General features: G+C 44.3%; 2 protein-coding genes across 2 annotated transcripts; one reads left to right on the plus strand and one right to left on the minus strand.

Annotated features, from left to right (window-relative positions):
* Positions 1-25: 25 nt before the first annotated feature.
* On the minus strand, positions 26-5,776 carry ruvbl1 (RuvB-like AAA ATPase 1). The gene is made up of 11 exons (XM_084542357.1): positions 5,528-5,776; positions 4,755-4,841; positions 4,507-4,639; positions 3,282-3,433; positions 2,860-2,949; positions 2,156-2,305; positions 2,002-2,065; positions 1,718-1,916; positions 1,515-1,617; positions 1,338-1,429; positions 26-444 (listed from the first exon to the last, which is right to left on the minus strand). Exons 1-11 carry the CDS (start codon positions 5,666-5,668, stop codon positions 285-287), a joined length of 1,371 nt encoding a protein of 456 aa, XP_084398483.1. The 5' UTR covers positions 5,669-5,776; the 3' UTR covers positions 26-284.
* Positions 5,777-6,112: 336 nt separating this feature from the next.
* Positions 6,113-17,579, plus strand: eefsec (eukaryotic elongation factor, selenocysteine-tRNA-specific). Its single transcript, XM_084542728.1, has 7 exons — positions 6,113-6,758; positions 8,547-8,754; positions 8,992-9,088; positions 9,841-10,005; positions 11,095-11,724; positions 13,280-13,436; positions 16,295-17,579. Exons 1-7 carry the CDS (start codon positions 6,455-6,457, stop codon positions 16,474-16,476), a joined length of 1,743 nt encoding a protein of 580 aa, XP_084398854.1. The 5' UTR covers positions 6,113-6,454; the 3' UTR covers positions 16,477-17,579.
* The last annotated feature ends 232 nt before the right edge of the window (positions 17,580-17,811 follow it).

Genomic DNA, 17,811 nt, shown 5'->3' on the forward strand with positions numbered 1-17,811 from the left:
CCCAAAACATCAAAGAAAACTGAGGCAGCGTGTATTTTCATTTTTATTCAAACATGTTTATGAACAAATGGAATGACTAAAACTTTATTAGTACAAAACTACGTAACAGAGGCTGGGACACTAGAACGAACCAAAGGTGGACAAATGCAAAAAAAAAAAAAAAAACAATGCATGGAGAAATGAAGTGAACCAACCAGTGAACCAACCAGCTGAGAACACCAGCCCTGTGAGCTGTTACAGAAAAAAAAACGAGAGGTGGTGGTGGGGGCGGGGGGACTCCAGTTTTATTTCATAAACTTGTGATGCTGGTCTTGGAGGATTTTAGCCGAAGACTTGGCGTCGTAGAACAACTCGTTGATCTCCTCTATCTGCTCCCTCTCCACGGTCTCTTTCCCCTGAACGCGGCCCAGCAGGCTGGCCGGCGTCAGCAGCTGGACAGCGTACCTAGGAGGAAACAGATATGTTAGCCGCTAAGTGCACTCACAAACACAAACACTATGCGCATCTTTAGTACTGTATGTACTAGTGTGTGATGGAGATGAAAGCTCTTAGTTGTTAAGTATTTATCTTAGGGTTGTGTTAAATCCTTCCTAAAAATTCTTTCCACTTGGCACCAGATAGGACTAAATAACATCGTAGCCATGAGGCTCCTCAGTTGTTGCTGTGAGTGGAGCACTGAAATCAGGAAGTAAACCTAACACAACAGCTGCTGAATCAATCAAATCCGATTAAAAGGCGTTAAATTTTAAGATCACTCATTTGATGTTTCTCATCACAATGCAGTTTTTTTACAATTACCATTTACTCGACTATGGTGTCCGTTAGTTTTCTTTAGTTGATAATTGCTCCAAGCCTGCTAACATACTTCACCCTGCACCCCCTTTCCATCAATGCAAACCGCGTGTTTTTGCCGGCTCGGAGTTGGTCCAGTTTGTTCAACTGAAGTTCGACTCGTGAAACTAAAAAACGCTTTTATTTTCCGTGAACTACTGGAACCAACACAGAGTTTCCCTGTCTTCAGTTATTCTGAACTTCTGTCAACGACCACACGGCAAGGAGACCATTTGTCTCCAATTTCACTTCCACACTGAAGCTCTGTTTTTTCTTCTGAATGGATTTGGCAAACTGGACACTAAAAGGTTTTAGGTGGTCTCGTTGGTCACATATTCCCACTTCATCTGCATTTTTTTATTCTAGTTTTAATACAGCTCTCTAACCAGTTTTCCTGGCAGAGAGATGCATGTGAAGAACTAGATTTATGCACAGCCTCCAAGATGGTCTTGGAGGAATAGGGGTAAATACGAGACTACGTGTTTTCTAAGTCCATATGTCTGTACCTGAGTGTGGTCTTGGTGCCAATCTCTGCTAGGTGTGCGAGAGCCTCCTCGCTGATGCTGATCCCCTCAGTCTGGGCACGGATCTTGATGATCTACAATCACAGGCTCGTTAGTGACAAACACGCATGCGAGAGAATCGCATGTAACAAATTCAGATGTTTTGTTATTCAGACTCACCTGCTTCATCTCCTGCGGCGTGTACAACATGGTGCGGATTATCATGACTCTGTCCAGCAAGTCCAGAGGTATCCCGTGTGGAGAGCTGATGTCTTCTGTTCCCCTGGAAACACAAATGAGCTGTTAAAGTTCCCGAATTTTACAAAACAAATCTACTGTTTCGTCTTTTTTTCCCCCCACAAAACACAATCAATCCCTCTCACCTGATTAGACAGTTTCCCCTGTTTGAAGCGAACACGACGATGGGGGCGATGGTGCTCTCCAGCGCCCGGTGGAGGTACGTGAAGCATTCGATGTCCAGCATGTGCACCTCGTCCACAAACAGCACGCCGGGGACGAGCTCAGCCACGCCTTGGTCTATGTAGCGGTTCACCACCTTGTTGATCTCAGCACGGAGCTTATCTGGAGCGACATAACGACAGCCGACGGTGAGTCACAAACAAAGCCTGCGGTGTTTGGATCGGGGCTGCTGTCGGCTTTTCTCTACCTGTGATTTCTGTCTTTTTGGGCTTCATGAGTTGTCCCATCATGGAGAGAATGTCCTGGCCTCCCTGAGAGAAAACAACAAGCCATTATTAAAGAGACTGTATACTGCAGGGTGTGAACAGATGCATTCATTTCTCTTTGTTGCAGCTGCGTACCTGTGGTCGGGCGTTTGCAACATCCAGGTCGTGCAGAGTGACATCTTGGACGATCTCCTTCTTTTTGTGGACATCGCCTTTGGGCAGCGGAACATACTCCTCTGCCTCGAGGTCAAACTCTGTTGCAAAGGTGTCGCAACGACCTTGTCTCTGTAAAAAATAAATTAATAACAATAATGACGATTAAAAAAAAAAAAAAAGAAGCTGCCTCACGTTGCTCAGGTCAACCATGAAACAAAAGACAGAGCGTAGGAGGAGGGAGAGCAGGTGTACTATTGAACTCAGTGCCAGGCCAATGCAGAGAGGAAGGATGAAAGGGTTTGAAAAAAGGCAAGTCATGAGACTGCTGTCAACAGTAACAAATGTGTCACCCGGCCCTCCTCCTTTGCCCTCTGACTAGAGCTGACCGGCGCCCCCGGCCCACCTGCACCGATTAAAGGAACCGTCAACGCGGGCCTGTCAGCGCAGTCCACAATCCCCGCTGCTGGAAAAAAGAGTCGTTGTGGGCGATGGAGAAGATAGAGGGAGCGCGAAGAGCCGCAGGAATGAGAGAGGCTCATTCCAGAGTACAGCAGAAATGCAGCAGCGCTGAGAGAGAGATGAAAGCACGACACCACGAAGGACCCGAAGAGGGCAGGCAAGACAGAATGCATCACCTCTCGTCTGGTTAATTAGACACACGCGGTTGTAGTAACACAGTTTACCTTGACGGCTCCACTGTTGGCTTCGATGTAGATCACGTCTCCAACTTCCACGCGCTCTTTCTGGAGACTCTCGTAAATGCTGGGATCCAACTATTAAAAAACCACAACAGTGCTCTTTAGTAAAAGATCGACTCCTATCTTGTTCATCGGCATTATTGCGTCGGATTATTCTTAAACTCTGAGCCCAAGAAGCATTAACCTGACTACTAAAACCATCATCATGGCCATGAAATTAAAAAACAAATACAGACAGAAATCAAATCAGATCTGTTCCAATTTGCCAAAATTGTCAAGATAAAGAAAAGGAAAAATAGGGAATTGTTTTTGGTTTTTGAGTTAAATAAAACTGTGTATGTTTAATATCTATATATAGATTCACATTAAAAAGGCTAGAAACAAAAAATTCAAACTCCCAGTCTGACCTTGAGCTGCTTTGTGCCTTTGCCCGTCTTCAGTCCGATGATGACGTGGCTGATGGTTTTTCCGTAGCCACCCATGGGATTCTCAGTCTCACAGGGGGTCAGCTCTGTCACCTCGCCTTCATACACCTCCTTTGTTTCTTTGATGCGGAGTCCTGAATGTGGGCAGCATCACAGTCAAGCACACATGCTGTGTACAGCCTCAGGACTCAATTGGGCCTTTATACTCCTGTATCCGCTAATCCACCACACCGTACTGAACAATGCACCTTGTTACGAAAAAGAACACGTGTGTGCGCGCATGCCCATGAAATGCCAGGACATCATTCAGTGTAACGTGATCGCGTTCTTGTTCCTCTTTCACGCAGCCTGTGGCCCCGAGTAGGAGCTGCACACAGGTAGCCTGTTGCACAGTGCTGAGGGTCAGAGAGCAGTGCTTAAGGCGGGGACTGTCTGTCACAATGCCGTTATTGACAAAGTGATGACAACCTTCATATGAAACCCACTCCCAGCAGCAAATGTGCCGATGTCCACCTCTCCCTCTAGCTAAGCTCCATTTCCTTCCTGTTCGACAGCTACCGTCAGCAAACCCCTTTCCTTCGCCATCTTTTCTTTCCTTCTCAACAACCCTCCATAAAATCCACTTTCAAGTGTTGCCTTTCAGGTCATTACAACGCTGTGAGCATGATACCTTGCTGTCTTTGGCCAAGGGCTCTTTATAGAGAAACATGTGACATACATAATAAAATGTCCTTTTGTAGGTCTCCCTAGTGCCTCCAAAGCAGTTGTGACTCATCAGAGAATGGACATGGGCCTTCTGAGAGTGTCCTGTGGTGTCTGGCAACAGAATGTTGTTAGTGGGGGTCTTTGGGTCCTATGGGTTGAGGGGAGGGGCCTCTGTGTCATCCCACAGATACTTGATCAGTTTGGATCTAGTGAATTTGGAGGCCAGGTCAACACCTTGTGCTGTTCTTCATGTTTTTTTTTAGTTGTTCCTAAAGTGTTTTTGTGTGTGTGCCTGTGTCAGGCTGCATCCTGCTGGGGATGGCTGCTGCCATCAACGAGTATCATTGCTATGGGGTGGGGGTGCCTGGTCTGGTGTAGGTGGGTGGTACATGTCTAAGTAACATCCACACCAATGAATGCCAGGTGTATTCTCTAAGTTAGCCCCAGTGGCATCAAGACTCACTGACAGACACTGATTTTGAGTTATCTGTGTGACACTCACCGATTGCTCTCCTGAAGTTCTCCATCAGCACTTCGGTTTTTTTAATCTCGGACGAGTAGACCTCACTGCCGACCATGGGGCAGAAGGGTACTTTGTTTCCCAGCTCCTGTGCTACAGCCAAGGCGAGGGCAGTCTAATATGGTAGGGAGGCAGAAATAAGAAGAAGGGTGATTATCTGCAGCAGCAACAGAAACAAGAGAGTTGAAACTTACTACTGTCTTTGTGATTGATGAACGCTGCACACGTACCTTTCCTGTTCCAGGCGGCCCCGCCAGTAAAACTGCCCTTCCTGCCATCTTTTTTGAGCGGATCAGCTCAACAATGATGCCACAAGCCTGGAGAAAGAGAAAACCACTTTATACAACATTTAATGTCAAAAACACTATACAATAAATGACACCGATGATCTCGCTAGGATCTAAGGTTCTTCTGGGAGAGAGCGCACCCATGTCAACAGCAAGGGGGTGTTCCTTGGGCTACTTATTATTAGTACTAACCACTGCAAGAGCTGCAGTTTTGGAGATGCTCTGACCCAGTCGTCTAGCCACCACAGTTTTGCCTTTAAGTCACTTAAATTCTTCCACTTGCCACAGCCACAGATATCCCACCCACTGACAGGTGCCATGATATTATATCCTGGTTAATTCTGTTTAAAAATGTAGGTCTTTCATTGAGAAAACATTCCTGTAGTTCAATAACATGACTATTACTTTTCGATTTAAACGTACCAACTACTTGTAACCTCATTAAAAACGATTAAAAGGAGCACATGAATAAAATTAATTATGTAGATTAATTAAATGAATGAATGTGACTTCTGTTTAAGGTGGATTTTCTCTTTACCTCACCACCTGACCTGAGGACGAAACAGCGACACCGCAGTGCTAACGGAAATAGCTTTTTGGTGTACATTACCGCAAATAATGTGCCAAATTGTCCTCGTAAATAATTCTCAACCCCTCTCATTGGGTCCTGCAAAGAGGACACGAACATCGTAGGTGCACTGGGACATAAATATTACCTCTCTTGCAGCCTCCTGGCCCACCAGTCCACATGCTGACTGCTTAGCATTCCCGGCCTCATCTAGCCCGAGTCCTTTGACGTGACTGTGAGAAGCGATCCGCTGGGTTTTTGTCGTGCTTTTCACCTCCTCGATTTTCATAGTTGCGCTATTTGTACAAATATGTGGCGTGTAAACTGCGAGAATCGGTAAAGGCAAATAAAATCTTCCCTATGCTCGTTTGCTTTTTCTCACCGCCTCAATCGGCGCCGAAACTCAAAACACAGGGGAAACTGGTTTCCATGCGGGTTACTAGGGAACATAAGCGGAAGTAATACCCTTAAGTACCGCCCCTTTGGAGTATTCTGGAAAACTATTGGCGCTTGTCAAATCATCTGAACACCCATTGGCTGTGCACCTGTCGATCACAAAATAGCCCCGCCCCTTAGGGTTTTCATTTCCGCTTGTGCTTCAGTTGCTTTGTCGTAGTAGAAACTGCTAGAAACTTGTTTATGTGTGAATTGACGTATAACGACTTAAAGATAAAGGAGTTTCCATCTAAAATGTCCCATTAAACTTTAACTAAAGCGCCACTATAAAGGATTTATTTATTTATTCTCGCTTTTATTAGCAACTAAAATAGTTCCGTTTTAGCATGTTGACCTGACGACCGAATGCGTTGACACCAAGTGAGACGTTTCTCAACTGTTTTGTATGAAAAGTAAACTCCTGTTCATGGCTTGCTGTCATTTGGAAAACCACAAACAAATGAAGTAGTTTGTAGCTTTAGGTGTTTCTGTTTTGTTTCACGGACGCCAAGGAACGGGAAAGCGTGTAGACGGCAAACGACGCCACTTGTTTGTTACTCTGAATTGAGTTCGAGGTCCAGGTCGGAGTTTGAAGTTACCCACGCATGAGTCAATTCTTCACCACACAGTCGACAGAAAAATGTCCGAGTCTGCTGACAGCCGCGCTAAAACGTTGAATTTCAACGTCGGGGTGCTCGGACATGTCGACAGCGGGAAGACGTCGCTCGCCAGGGCGCTGAGCAGCACCGCCTCAACGGCCGCTTTCGACAAGAACCCGCAGTCACGGGAGAGGGGCATCACGCTGGACCTCGGCTTCTCCTCCTTCACGGTGGACCTCCCCGATCACCTGCGGGACAGTGGAGGGAAGCAGCCGTATGACAGCCTTCAGTTCACCCTGGTGGACTGCCCCGGTCACGCCTCCCTGATTCGGACCATCATCGGAGGTGAGATGTTTAGGGAGTGCTCCAGATATAACTATGACAACGGTACACCAATCAGGCATAACATTATGACCACTGACAGGAGAACTGAGTAACACTGACCATCTTGAGACAATACAATGTTCTTCTGGGAAACATTTGGACCTGATATTCGTTACTTAGACTTGTACCACCCACCTAGACCAGACCAGGCACCCCCACCCCATAGCAATGACACTCCTTGATGGCAGCACCCATCCCCAGCAGGATGCAGCCTGACACAGGAACACACACACACACACAAAAAAACATGAAGAACAGCACAAGGTGTTGACCTGGCCTCCAAACTCCCTAGATCCAAAATTGATCAATTATCTGTGGGATGCACTGGAACAAGCCTGATCCACAGTGACCCCTCCCCTCAACCCATAGGACCCAAAGGCCTCCCACTAACAACATTCTGTTACCAGACACCACAGGACACCCGTCAGAAGGCCCATGTCCATTCTCTGATGAGTCACAACTGTTTAGGAGGCCTGAAGGGAGACCTACACACTATCAGGCGGGTGGTCATAATATTATGCCTGGTCGGTGTACATGCATTACAGAATGATAATAACAAGGGCATATTAACCCCACAGCAGTTGTATCAGGTTACAGATAGTAGTGAGCCATACTGTACCAATTAATTTCTGCTTTTTTTCTGTTTACTTTGTTGCTCATGATCATTTTCTTGGCTTTTGTTTAAGGATGCTGTAGAAATATATGTTTAACGTTTTTGTCCCGCCCGTTTATTTGAGTCGGAGGTAAAACAAATACAGCATTGTATCAATATATTTTTATATATTATATAACTAATATTTTACTTCAATACTCAACATGTTGAAATTTACAACTATATTGTTTAGTGATTATATCCGATCCTTGCGCCTCTGTTGATTCTCACCCCAGCTGTTTACTTAGTTGGCTGGCTGTTATAACCTCCATGAAAAGCATCCTCACTGTAATTCAGTCCAGCAGAGGGCGCCTTTTCTCCACGTTAAGCCTGGTTGAAGGTAACTCCTTGGACATGGATGGTTGGTAACATTAGAGGAAACAGCTGAGGTGGTTCTGCAGTTCAGATGAAATGATCCAGAGGCTCATACAGAGGGACACTGTCTGTAATACCTATGTTGTTATTTGTCGTGTAAATGAACACTAAACCTTATATTTAACACAAATCTTATACGAGCAGATTGTTGTAAGATGTAATCGGGTTGTTCTTGAGGCCCTGCGAACACTAAATGCTGCAGCTTTCCAGTGTAAACCGACATAATAAATTAAATCTATGAGCCACTGGGGTGGCACATGCTGTAGATTAGGGAGGAAGAAACGTGTCTGGATTGGGGTATGTATTAAACTTCCCCTCTAAGTCCCAAGTGGGGCGAGCACAGGAAAGAGAGGGAACCAAATAGAAGGAGAGAGAAGAGGGGAGCACAGGAAAGAGAGACTGCCAAAGTCGGGAAAAGAAAAGAAGGAGAGGAAAGACAACCAAGTGAGCTGCAGCTCTAGTTTCAACCCTCTAGCCTTTTACTCTCTCTTTGCCTTGGTGCACCCCTCCCCTAATTTCTCTTCTTGTTCTACTGTTATTTTTGGACGTCTGTGTCCATTCCTGTTTGTGTTGCTCATAGTCGGCCTCATAGTCTTTACTCAAAATTTTTACATGTTTTCATAGATATCGATCTTTTTATAGAACAGGAAAGCTGGTAAGTGTTTAAAGTGCTGTTCAGCTCACTGCCTTTCTCTTAACTGTGGAGTGTCTGTCCTCTCTAGGTGCCCAAATCATTGACCTGATGATGCTGGTGGTGGATGTGGTGAAAGGTGTGCAGACTCAGACCGCAGAGTGTCTCCTGATTGGAGAGCTCACCTGCCCTCGCATGGTCGTCGTCCTGAACAAGATCGACCTGCTGCCACCCAACAAGAGACAAAGTGCCATTGAGAAAATGACCAAGAGGTTGCACAAAACACTGGAGGCGACCAGGTCTGCATCTATTATAAGTAGAATAACTGAGTGGGAAAAGAGCAGAAGCTGTAAATTGTGGATAATCGGTTGTGGGCATCATCTTTTTTCCTTCCAGAATAAAATATCTTGTCACTCTCCATATTCTGTATTCTACTTAATCTGTCTGGCCCTCTTGTATTTATTATTAAATCAATACATTCACATAAAGGCATTAAATATTTCCAGCATGGTTATTTTTTTTTTCCTGGTCTCCAGATTTAAGGACTGTCCGGTGATTGCGGTAGCAGCAAAGCCTGGGGGCCCAGAGGCTCCTGACACAGAGGAGCCACAGGGAGTATCACAGTTAATAGAGGTAAAGAAAATGTCTGGACCCCACTATTATAACTAATGAAGCTCAAACACCGATTAAGTTCTCATTTTATAGTTTGATATTGGGCATATAGTGTTGACATACCATCACCTTATTCCTTGCTCTGGGGGTTTAAAGCTCTGGTTTCTGTAAAGCATTGACAGACAATTTTGACTAATGCAATATAAATAAATAAAAAACGGAAATCATTATTATTTATTTAGTGTGCTAAAATGTATTTACTTATTTAATGACTCGATTAATCCAGAAGGAGCAGTATTATTTATTTTGTTTAAAGAAATTCAAATATTATTTCTTGTTTGAAGGTGGCTGCACATTTGAGGCAAATAGCTTAATAAGTTTCCCCTAATGACCCTTCAAAAGTTAGGGGAATTAAGTGTGACACATCCAGTCTGTGTGATGAACAAGCTATGTAACACACATATTACTGCTATGAGTTAATACTGGAGCGTTTGGTTTATCAGTCAGAATCTGCTCCTGTCAAATTCTCACACCATAAGTGTATATTTACTTGGTTGTGATGACAGAATTACTCATACATCAGGGTCAGATCAGCACTAACAACACAAGAGAGTTTGTCTAGATATGGATATAATCAATGCATGGGTGCATGTTTGTTCTTGTGTGTTTGTATACCTCAAGAGCCGCTTACACAACCTTGCAATGTAATGACAGCAGTTACTCTTGCCTGTTCGGTGTGAATTTACAGTAGATGTCTCTATTTTTACCTCCAGCTTTTGAAGAAACAGACATACCTCCCTCAGAGAAACCCTAGTGGCGACCTTCTAATGGCCGTGGACCACTGCTTCTCCATCCGCGGTCAGGGAACAGTTATGACGGGGACCATCCTGCAGGGGTCGCTGGCCATTAACGACACTGTGGAAATCCCTGCGCTCAAGGTTTGTTCCAAAAAAGAAATGGGCACGGATTCTGAATCTCTGATATTTACAAGCAAGAAGTGTTCCAGAGTGGCTGAAATGCATTCGCAGAAACCACAGAGATTCGGAAGTTCAGAAGTTGAGTTGGCTGTGGGCAGACGGAGGGACGGATGGCCGGCTGGGTTCAGAGGATGTGTCAGTTGAATGTGAGGGAAGGATGAGGGGTCTGGGGGTGGACTGGCAGCTCAGGAGTTGGGTAATTTAGACCAGATGCAAACTTTGAGCCAAGCTCACCGGGTTTTCTATGCAGTTATCATGCGCAGCTCTTGGTGGCAGCATGTGGCTGAATTCATAGTCCGTTGTTATGGAGCCTTGATCTGACTGAACACCGATGAACAAAAATAGCCAAAACATTGTGTAACAAGGGGTTAAGACAGATTGACATCTTTTAATTGTCCGTATTCCACCTGCGTTTTTTTTTTTTTTTTTTTTAGACATTCATAGTGTAATGAAACAAAATAAAGCATGCCGTCTGTTTTCATTTAAGTTTACAGCTGTATACTAATTAAATACAAATTCAAATGCGATTTTCGCCCCCCTTATGACTATTTTCTCCACAAATAATATGCACGCAACAGTTCACGCTTTTACTGTTTAGAGCCTCCGTGAATTTGATCATTAACAGTCTTTACACGCATGTTTGTGTTGCACAAAACCAATATTTTGACAAATAGCTCTGTTATCTTTTAAAGAAAGAAGCCGTTTAAACACTAAGTTGTACGTATTTAATGGGGTGTTTAATTACATATGTGCATATTTTATTGACAAAACCATCCTTTATAAGGTGTATGAAATATACATGTACTGCTGGGACAATACTTGATCTTTATTTTTACTTAATCTCTTGCTAAATTCCACAAGTAATCTCCAGAGTAGAATAGAAATTAGTAGTGTGTGAAAATATAACACCACAGCAGACAATGCGCCTTATCTTATTTCTGAATTGTAAAGCCTTCTGTTAATCAGTATATTGTTATATAGATGTAAATCTACTATTGTTGTTTGTGTTTAATTATGTTTTTTTATTTATTTTTTGTGCTCTGATAACAGGTGACCAAGAAGATTAAGTCGGTGCAGATGTTTCGGAAGCCGGTGTCTGGGGCCATGCAGGGGGATCGTGTGGGTGTGTGCGTGACACAGTTCGACCCTAAACTGTTAGAGCGCGGTGTGGTATGCACGCCAGGATCCCTACGCACCCTCTTTGCAGCCGTCATTTCTGTGAGGAAGATAGGCTACTTCAAGGGCTCTCTTGCCACCCGAGCCAAGTTCCACATCACCGTGGGTCATGAGACCGTCATGGCGAAGGTGACTTTCTTTGGCCTGCCGCCTGCAGATGCGCCAGACTCTAAAGCACCATCAGAGCCGTCCTCACTGGAAACGGCCTTCACCTTTGACAGGGAGTACTTCTTCCAGGATGAATATGCTGTTGGTCAGGGAGACGGGGGTTCGGGTCCTGACCCAGAGCAGTGGGCCTTACTGGAGTTTGAGCGGCCAGTCACGTGCCCCTCACTCTGTCTGGTGATTGGCTCCAAGCTCGACACAGACATCCACGCCAATGCATGCCGGCTGGCCTTCCAAGGCCGCTTGCTGCACGGATTTGAAGATAAAAACTACCCAGAGACTTCCCTGCCTCGCTTGCGCATCTACAAGACCAAGCACAAGGAGGGTCAGGTGGAGAGGGTGAGTTTGTCTGTTATTTAAAAATCTGTTCCTCGACCTTTCCACTTTCTCTGCCCTCTCCGTCACCTTGCATGCCTTCTTCTGGAGCTGGTTCCTTGGATGTTTCTCATTGCTGGTGGCAGTGGAGCGTGCCTGTCAGACAGAGCCCCTATTGTATGTTCATAAACAGACACGTACACACAAACAAGCATGCGTATGCAGCCCCGGTGAGCAGTGTTTGAGGCATGGCTGGGTACGCATGCCTTAGCATGTGCTGTGACAGAGGCGTGCGTGGGTGGCCGTCTGACGCCATGTGTCCTGTCTAGCTGTCAGAGGCTGGCGCTGTTTGGACACACCTGAGTGCCACAGGAATACCCACATGACTGCGAGTCATCCTACCTCTTCTCTCCCGTCTCTCTGTCTGATCATCTTTCTCTTTTGCTCTCTTCCTCTCTCTCTCTCTCTCTGTCTCTTGATTTTTGCTCTTGTGTAATTGCTGTTACATTCTGTCCTAATTCCTCAGCTCCAGTTTATGCCGATCCATATCTTATCTAATTCTGTTGTTTTCTAATTGACTTAACTTAATATTGGATTTGACAAGTTTTCAAAAAGTCAACACCCTCCAGCTTCTCGCAGTTGCATTTCCATCACCGCGCGCGACTGAAGGTGTTGACGATGATGACTCCCGTCGCTCTGTGTGTTACAGTCAAGTCTCTCTGTGAGGACCCTTGTGCGGGGGTCAGATTCAAGTCACAGGTCAAGTGTGTGAACTAGTTTCCTGCGTTAGCACCTCAGGCTGCTGACAGCTCCACTCGCTTACCCAGGGGTAGAGCGGCGTGTGCGTGAGGTCAGACGCTGGTCATGTGACGCTACATTTGACGTTCGTCTCTCTCTCCCAGAATGAGGCAGCTATGTTTCAAGACTAAAGAATTCCCTGTCGAAAAAGGAACACATTTCTGGCATTGTTGAGATATGACGGCCTCGTCCAGTCACAATTCATACGGTCTGTCAGACATGTACAGAAACTGTAATTTTTTTTCATTTTTCTTTATCAGCCCCATCAGTCACGCTTGAGGGACGTCAGGGTCAAATGTTCAAGAATGAATGAGGGTTAGGCAGAAGGGAGAGGAAGAGCTGGTGGCGGGGGTGAGTCGGAGACAGAGCGGTGCCCTCCTGTTATCAGATTAGTAGCGGGTTAGACCGACTTAGTGATGGATGATAAGCAAGAAATACAAACAAATATACCATAAAATATGCAGGACGAAGAAAGAGAGAGTGCAAGACAGTCAGGCGGTAGACTTCGAAGAAAGCGGTAGATGGTGAATGGACAGAAGATCATCTCTTCCTCCTCGACCGGCATATGATGGCAGAATATAATCGTGGTAACCCAAACATCAGTGGAAAGGATCAGGAAAATAAACAAAACATACTGACATTTTCACAGTCCTAATTAGATCATACGCTTGCGCACCCTTAAGCACGTACTTCTAATCAAGTTTGTCACATTTTGTGCGTTCATTGCGTTTTATCGCTGGTGTTGCAGCTCATAAGACTCTTTCCCCTCTCTTGTGCTCAGGCGACTGACGATTACACAGTGATCGGACGCAGCCTGTTCAAGAAGGAGACCAACCTCCAGCTGTTCGTGGGGTTGAAGGTCACCCTGTCGACAGGCGAGACCGGTCTTATCGAGGGTGGGTTTGGACAGAGTGGGAAGTTCAAGATTCGTGTGCAAGGTAAGGATCACATCTGTCCCGTCCGCGTTTAAACTAATGATGCCGATGAATGGACGACGTAAAAGGTAAGTTGCGAGGTAAGTCTCCCTCTTCCTCAGCACACAAAGCGTTTTCTCTATCTTTCCTCATATTTGGGGGTTTAGTGGACAGTTTCAGGATGTGGTAGGCCTGACATCCCGAGACGCATTCCCAGAATTCCTGAAGGGATAGCCTGTGTTCCGGGGGAAGTCTGATCAGTGTTTATTTTACCTTCTGTTGCTCAAAACCCGCGACTCCACACCGGGAGGGAAGCGAAAACAAAAACATTTAGAAAGAGAACCTTTACCTACATCCTCCTCGCTGCCTCAGTCCTGCGTGCTCGAACGTCTCGGATATAATGAGACACACATGAACATAATGTAGACATTCAGAGGCGTTTGAGGAAGAATGTCAAGATAGGTTAAAGTGTATCTGTGTGCAGTCTGTACGTGTTGTAACTCTAAGAAATCACGTTATTCAGCGAAAAACGCAAAATACATGTACGGATGTTTTACTTCATGGGTTATAATTGACCTCAGTTCAGTCCAATTTTATTTATTCATGGAGCGGGCAAAAACATTTTGCTCTAACCTACACCCAGAACTCTGGGACCTGTTTTAAGACATTGTTTATTTATCCCACATATGGGATAGTTCCTTGTTTACTTTGAATATCACATGTGTCGTTTCACCTAAGGACACATGCATACCATGGAGAGAATGCATGAAAGTGTGCGTCTGATTTCAACGTAGACAGAAATGCTTTTGTGTTATTTCTATCTGTTGCTCACACCTGCAGTATTTCTGCAGCTGCAACGATCTATTAATCTGATGAGCGTTTTATTAAACATCTTGTCCATGAAATGTAAAAGGTAACTATCCAGGCCGACTGGGGCCTTTCCGTGTGGAGTTTGCATGTTCTCCCTGTGTCTGCGTGGGTTCTCTCCGGGCGCTCCAGCTTCCTCCCACCGTCCAAAGACATGCTGGTTAGGTTCATTGGTGATTCTAAATCGGCCGTAGGTGTGACTGTGTGAATGGTTGTCTGTTTCTCTGCGTTGGCCCTGAGATAGACTGGAGACCTGATCAGGGTGTCTTGCCCGATTAAGCTGGGATAGGCTCCAGCCCCCCTGTGAGGACAAGCGGTTACAGAAGATGAATGAATGAATGAAGTCAAAGCAAGAATAATACAGGTGTAAATACATTCGCAGTGACCTACTACCGTTGAAGTATTACTTAATATTAATAAAACAAACAGAATCTGTCTGTATGACGCCACACATGTACAGTAACTACAAAGACAGCAACAACTGCGATCGCATTTCCTCGTTAACATTGCTATGTTATGTTACGATAACATTGCTTTGTTATCTCTCACTGGTTGGACACATGCAGAACATTCATCCTCATTCTGCAAACCTTCCTACAAACCTTCTAATCAGATGTTTTCTCTCTTTTCCGCGTTGCGGTGATTTCAGGAAAAGTTACGGTTGTTCAGCTCCAGCACGAGCTGCTAAGGTCCAGCGGTCATTGCGACTAAAATGCATACAACAGCCCGGGCCTCTTCACGTAGGCTATCGCATAGCTCAAGTCGGTGTAGTTTTTGACTGACGTGAAAGCCCCGAGGAGCTGTGCACCACATCAGTCATTAAATTCTTCATGAGTGCATCACTGTTGTTGAAATGATTCACTCACATTGCTATGTTACAGTTTTTTTCGTGGACCTGAGGGACAGTAAGTTGATCATTGCTTTACAGTCTTATCTGGTTTAAACACAGAAAATAAAGTAATTTGTCCACCAAAGCCAGTTTTTAACCATATTTAGTGCTTGCCGAGTGTTAGTTTTTGGACTAGAAGGCCATGAGTAAAATCCCTGACCCTTCTCATTAACACAAGTTGATTTTTAGATATAGGCAGCAATCATTCAACTTCCCCGTTAAACTAGGTCTGTGCGCTGTTTTTATAGTACATTTATATAGTACAAAAGTTACTTTGTTGTGTACAGAAAACTACAAAGACACGCAGTTGTGGACAGTCATGTAAAATTACAATCCTCATGTGTCACTTGAGCTAAAATCGTTTCTGACTGGGTGTGTGTGAGTGTGTTTTGTGGTTGTAAACGGACGTTTCCAGCTGATCACAGATAACGAGAAGAGATTTCTGGCTGCGCTGCAACCATAACAACCCTCACACTGGCATAACGATAACAAGAAGAATGCTGGCGCCGGTGTACGTGAGGTCAGACAGCCAGCGTGTATAGCAGTGAACCCAGAACATGTCTTACCTTCCGCGTGCAAGGCGGCAAACAAACAGCCAGTCTCTATCCTCGAAACACACAAAGACGAGAAGGCAGATATGATGGAGGAAGAGAACTCGTAGTGCATGCATGAGCAGCACAACAACAACGACGACTCTGCGTTAACAAAAAATAATAATAATAAAACAATTTAGGGTTGCTAAGAACGAGGCCCAAGTGAAGGAAGAGTGTAGGCTGCATGTCAGGATTAACAGTGACCGTAAGGCAGAGACTCCAGGAGCTACTGCGACCTGGATTTCTGCGCATTTTCATCAGTTACATGAGGAGGAGGAAGGCATCGGTTGATCTCAGGTCAGCACTGAACAGGCTGCAGCACTGATACAGCACCTACTGCACACATAACAGGGAGGAAGAGATCATATCATGCATCAGATATATCTATGCCGACATGATTAAGTTGACCTAAGTACTGTATTTAATGTAGGACTATGATTTATTACATACAATGATTTATCGCTATGATTCTTGATTTTTTTTTTTAATATAACAGATACTTTTGTACTTGACCTCCCCGTTTATTCCTTCAGAGGGTCTTCATCCAGAAACCAAGCAGTTGTTGTCCTCCACCTCTAAGAAGAAAGGAAAGAGTGGAGGCAAAGGTGAACCAGCAAACGAAGAGGAGCCCAAAGCAGACTCTCAGCCTGTTGGCATTCACTTGCATTTCAAGCGGTATGTCTTTGATCCCCATAAAAAGATGGTTCAGTCTTGACCTCTGCTGCACTTGCGCTTCAGACTGACGCTACGTTGCAGCGCTGGCGACAGAGAAAGGGCAGCTTCAGAGGTCTTGTAGAGGTGAGGTGAATAACATCTTGTGTATCGGGGCGGATGTCAACTTTCATTGCCCTGTTGTTTTCTCCCCGGGGATGGAGACAGTCTGCTGAAATGCAGTGATTGTGGAATGCTGAACGCATGTGAAACAATGATTGTTTTATCTCCCTTTAAGGAGCTGGACTTAATCCTGTTTGCTCCATCACAAGGGTGAAAGCTTGATCTGCTCTTCTTAATGCATTTGATGTGTCTTTGAAAAAAATAAAAAAATAAATAAATTGTTCGTCTTTGCAGATAAAGTCAGACTTGCAAGTTTTCTCTCAGTGTGTTTCTAATTCCGCTCAGCCCTAATTGGCATAAAGACATTAGCTTTATAGAAATACTGAACTCGACATGTTTGCACAAATCCATCACTGCCAGTGTCTCGCTAGCTGGGATAGGGATCTGTTATGTAGCAGGTTTGGATTCATTTGTGTGATCTCAGAATTATTTGTCTCTATTTCGGTATTTCTTTTCATAATTTGCTTTCATTTCAGTTGATTATTTTTACGCCTGATTTGAATGCTGATGTTCTGACAAATAAATCAAACTCGTGCGCCAGCAGATAATTTTTGTGTGATCATTGGTTGTGCCCTTTATTAATTATTCAAAAACATGTGTCGGCAATTGAAACAACACTTGTGTCCGAACATCGTATTCACAGATTGTTAGCTACAGCTATGCAACCACATACTAAACAATAATAATAATCTAAATCATCTGTGGTTGTTTTTTTTTTTTTCAGCTCTTATCTTCACTGCACAACATAGTGGTCACGTATCCTCTATTCAGTTCCTATTAAATCCCTGCTTAAACTAATTTCCATAAGGAGTGTATGTAGTTCTGCAGCGCACAACAGGAAACTGTACGCTGAACTGTACTGCTCGAATGTTTTCAATACAGGTCATAAGTCATAGAAACTGTGTCATTTTCATTGTATTTGTAATTATAGATGCAGTATTGTAATTATAATAATGCAATCTATTAAATTGACTTAAAATCCTACAGGAGCATTTGGAAATCTGTGTGGATTATTATCGCTTGGGGAAAAAATATGCTGCATATATTTTACATTCCTTCTTTTTTTTTTTAAATCTAAAATTGTCCACGTTTAAATGAGTAAAAAAAAAAAAACAGTCATACATAGGAAATAGTAGGAAAAGTGTTTTACTAATTGCACGTACTCTAGTCGACTGACGTTGCAACTAACTGTCCAGTTGACTGAGGACTGTGCAGA

This window comes from Chelon labrosus (assembly GCF_963514085.1).
Source record: "Chelon labrosus genome assembly, chromosome: 4".
Lineage (NCBI taxonomy): Eukaryota > Metazoa > Chordata > Actinopteri > Mugiliformes > Mugilidae > Chelon > Chelon labrosus.

Coding starts and splice junctions, on each gene's coding strand:
- ruvbl1 (XM_084542357.1), bottom strand. CDS start 5,668: ATGAAAATCGAGGAGGTGAAAAGCACGACAAAAACCCAGCGGATCGCT. Junction 4,640..4,754: donor GGCCGCCTGGAACAGGAAAG/GTACGTGTGCAG, acceptor CTACCATATTAG/ACTGCCCTCGCCTTGGCTGT. Junction 1,430..1,514: donor CGCCGCAGGAGATGAAGCAG/GTGAGTCTGAAT, acceptor CTGTGATTGTAG/ATCATCAAGATCCGTGCCCA.
- eefsec (XM_084542728.1), top strand. CDS start 6,455: ATGTCCGAGTCTGCTGACAGCCGCGCTAAAACGTTGAATTTCAACGTC. Junction 6,759..8,546: donor GATTCGGACCATCATCGGAG/GTGAGATGTTTA, acceptor TGTCCTCTCTAG/GTGCCCAAATCATTGACCTG. Junction 9,089..9,840: donor GAGTATCACAGTTAATAGAG/GTAAAGAAAATG, acceptor TTTTACCTCCAG/CTTTTGAAGAAACAGACATA.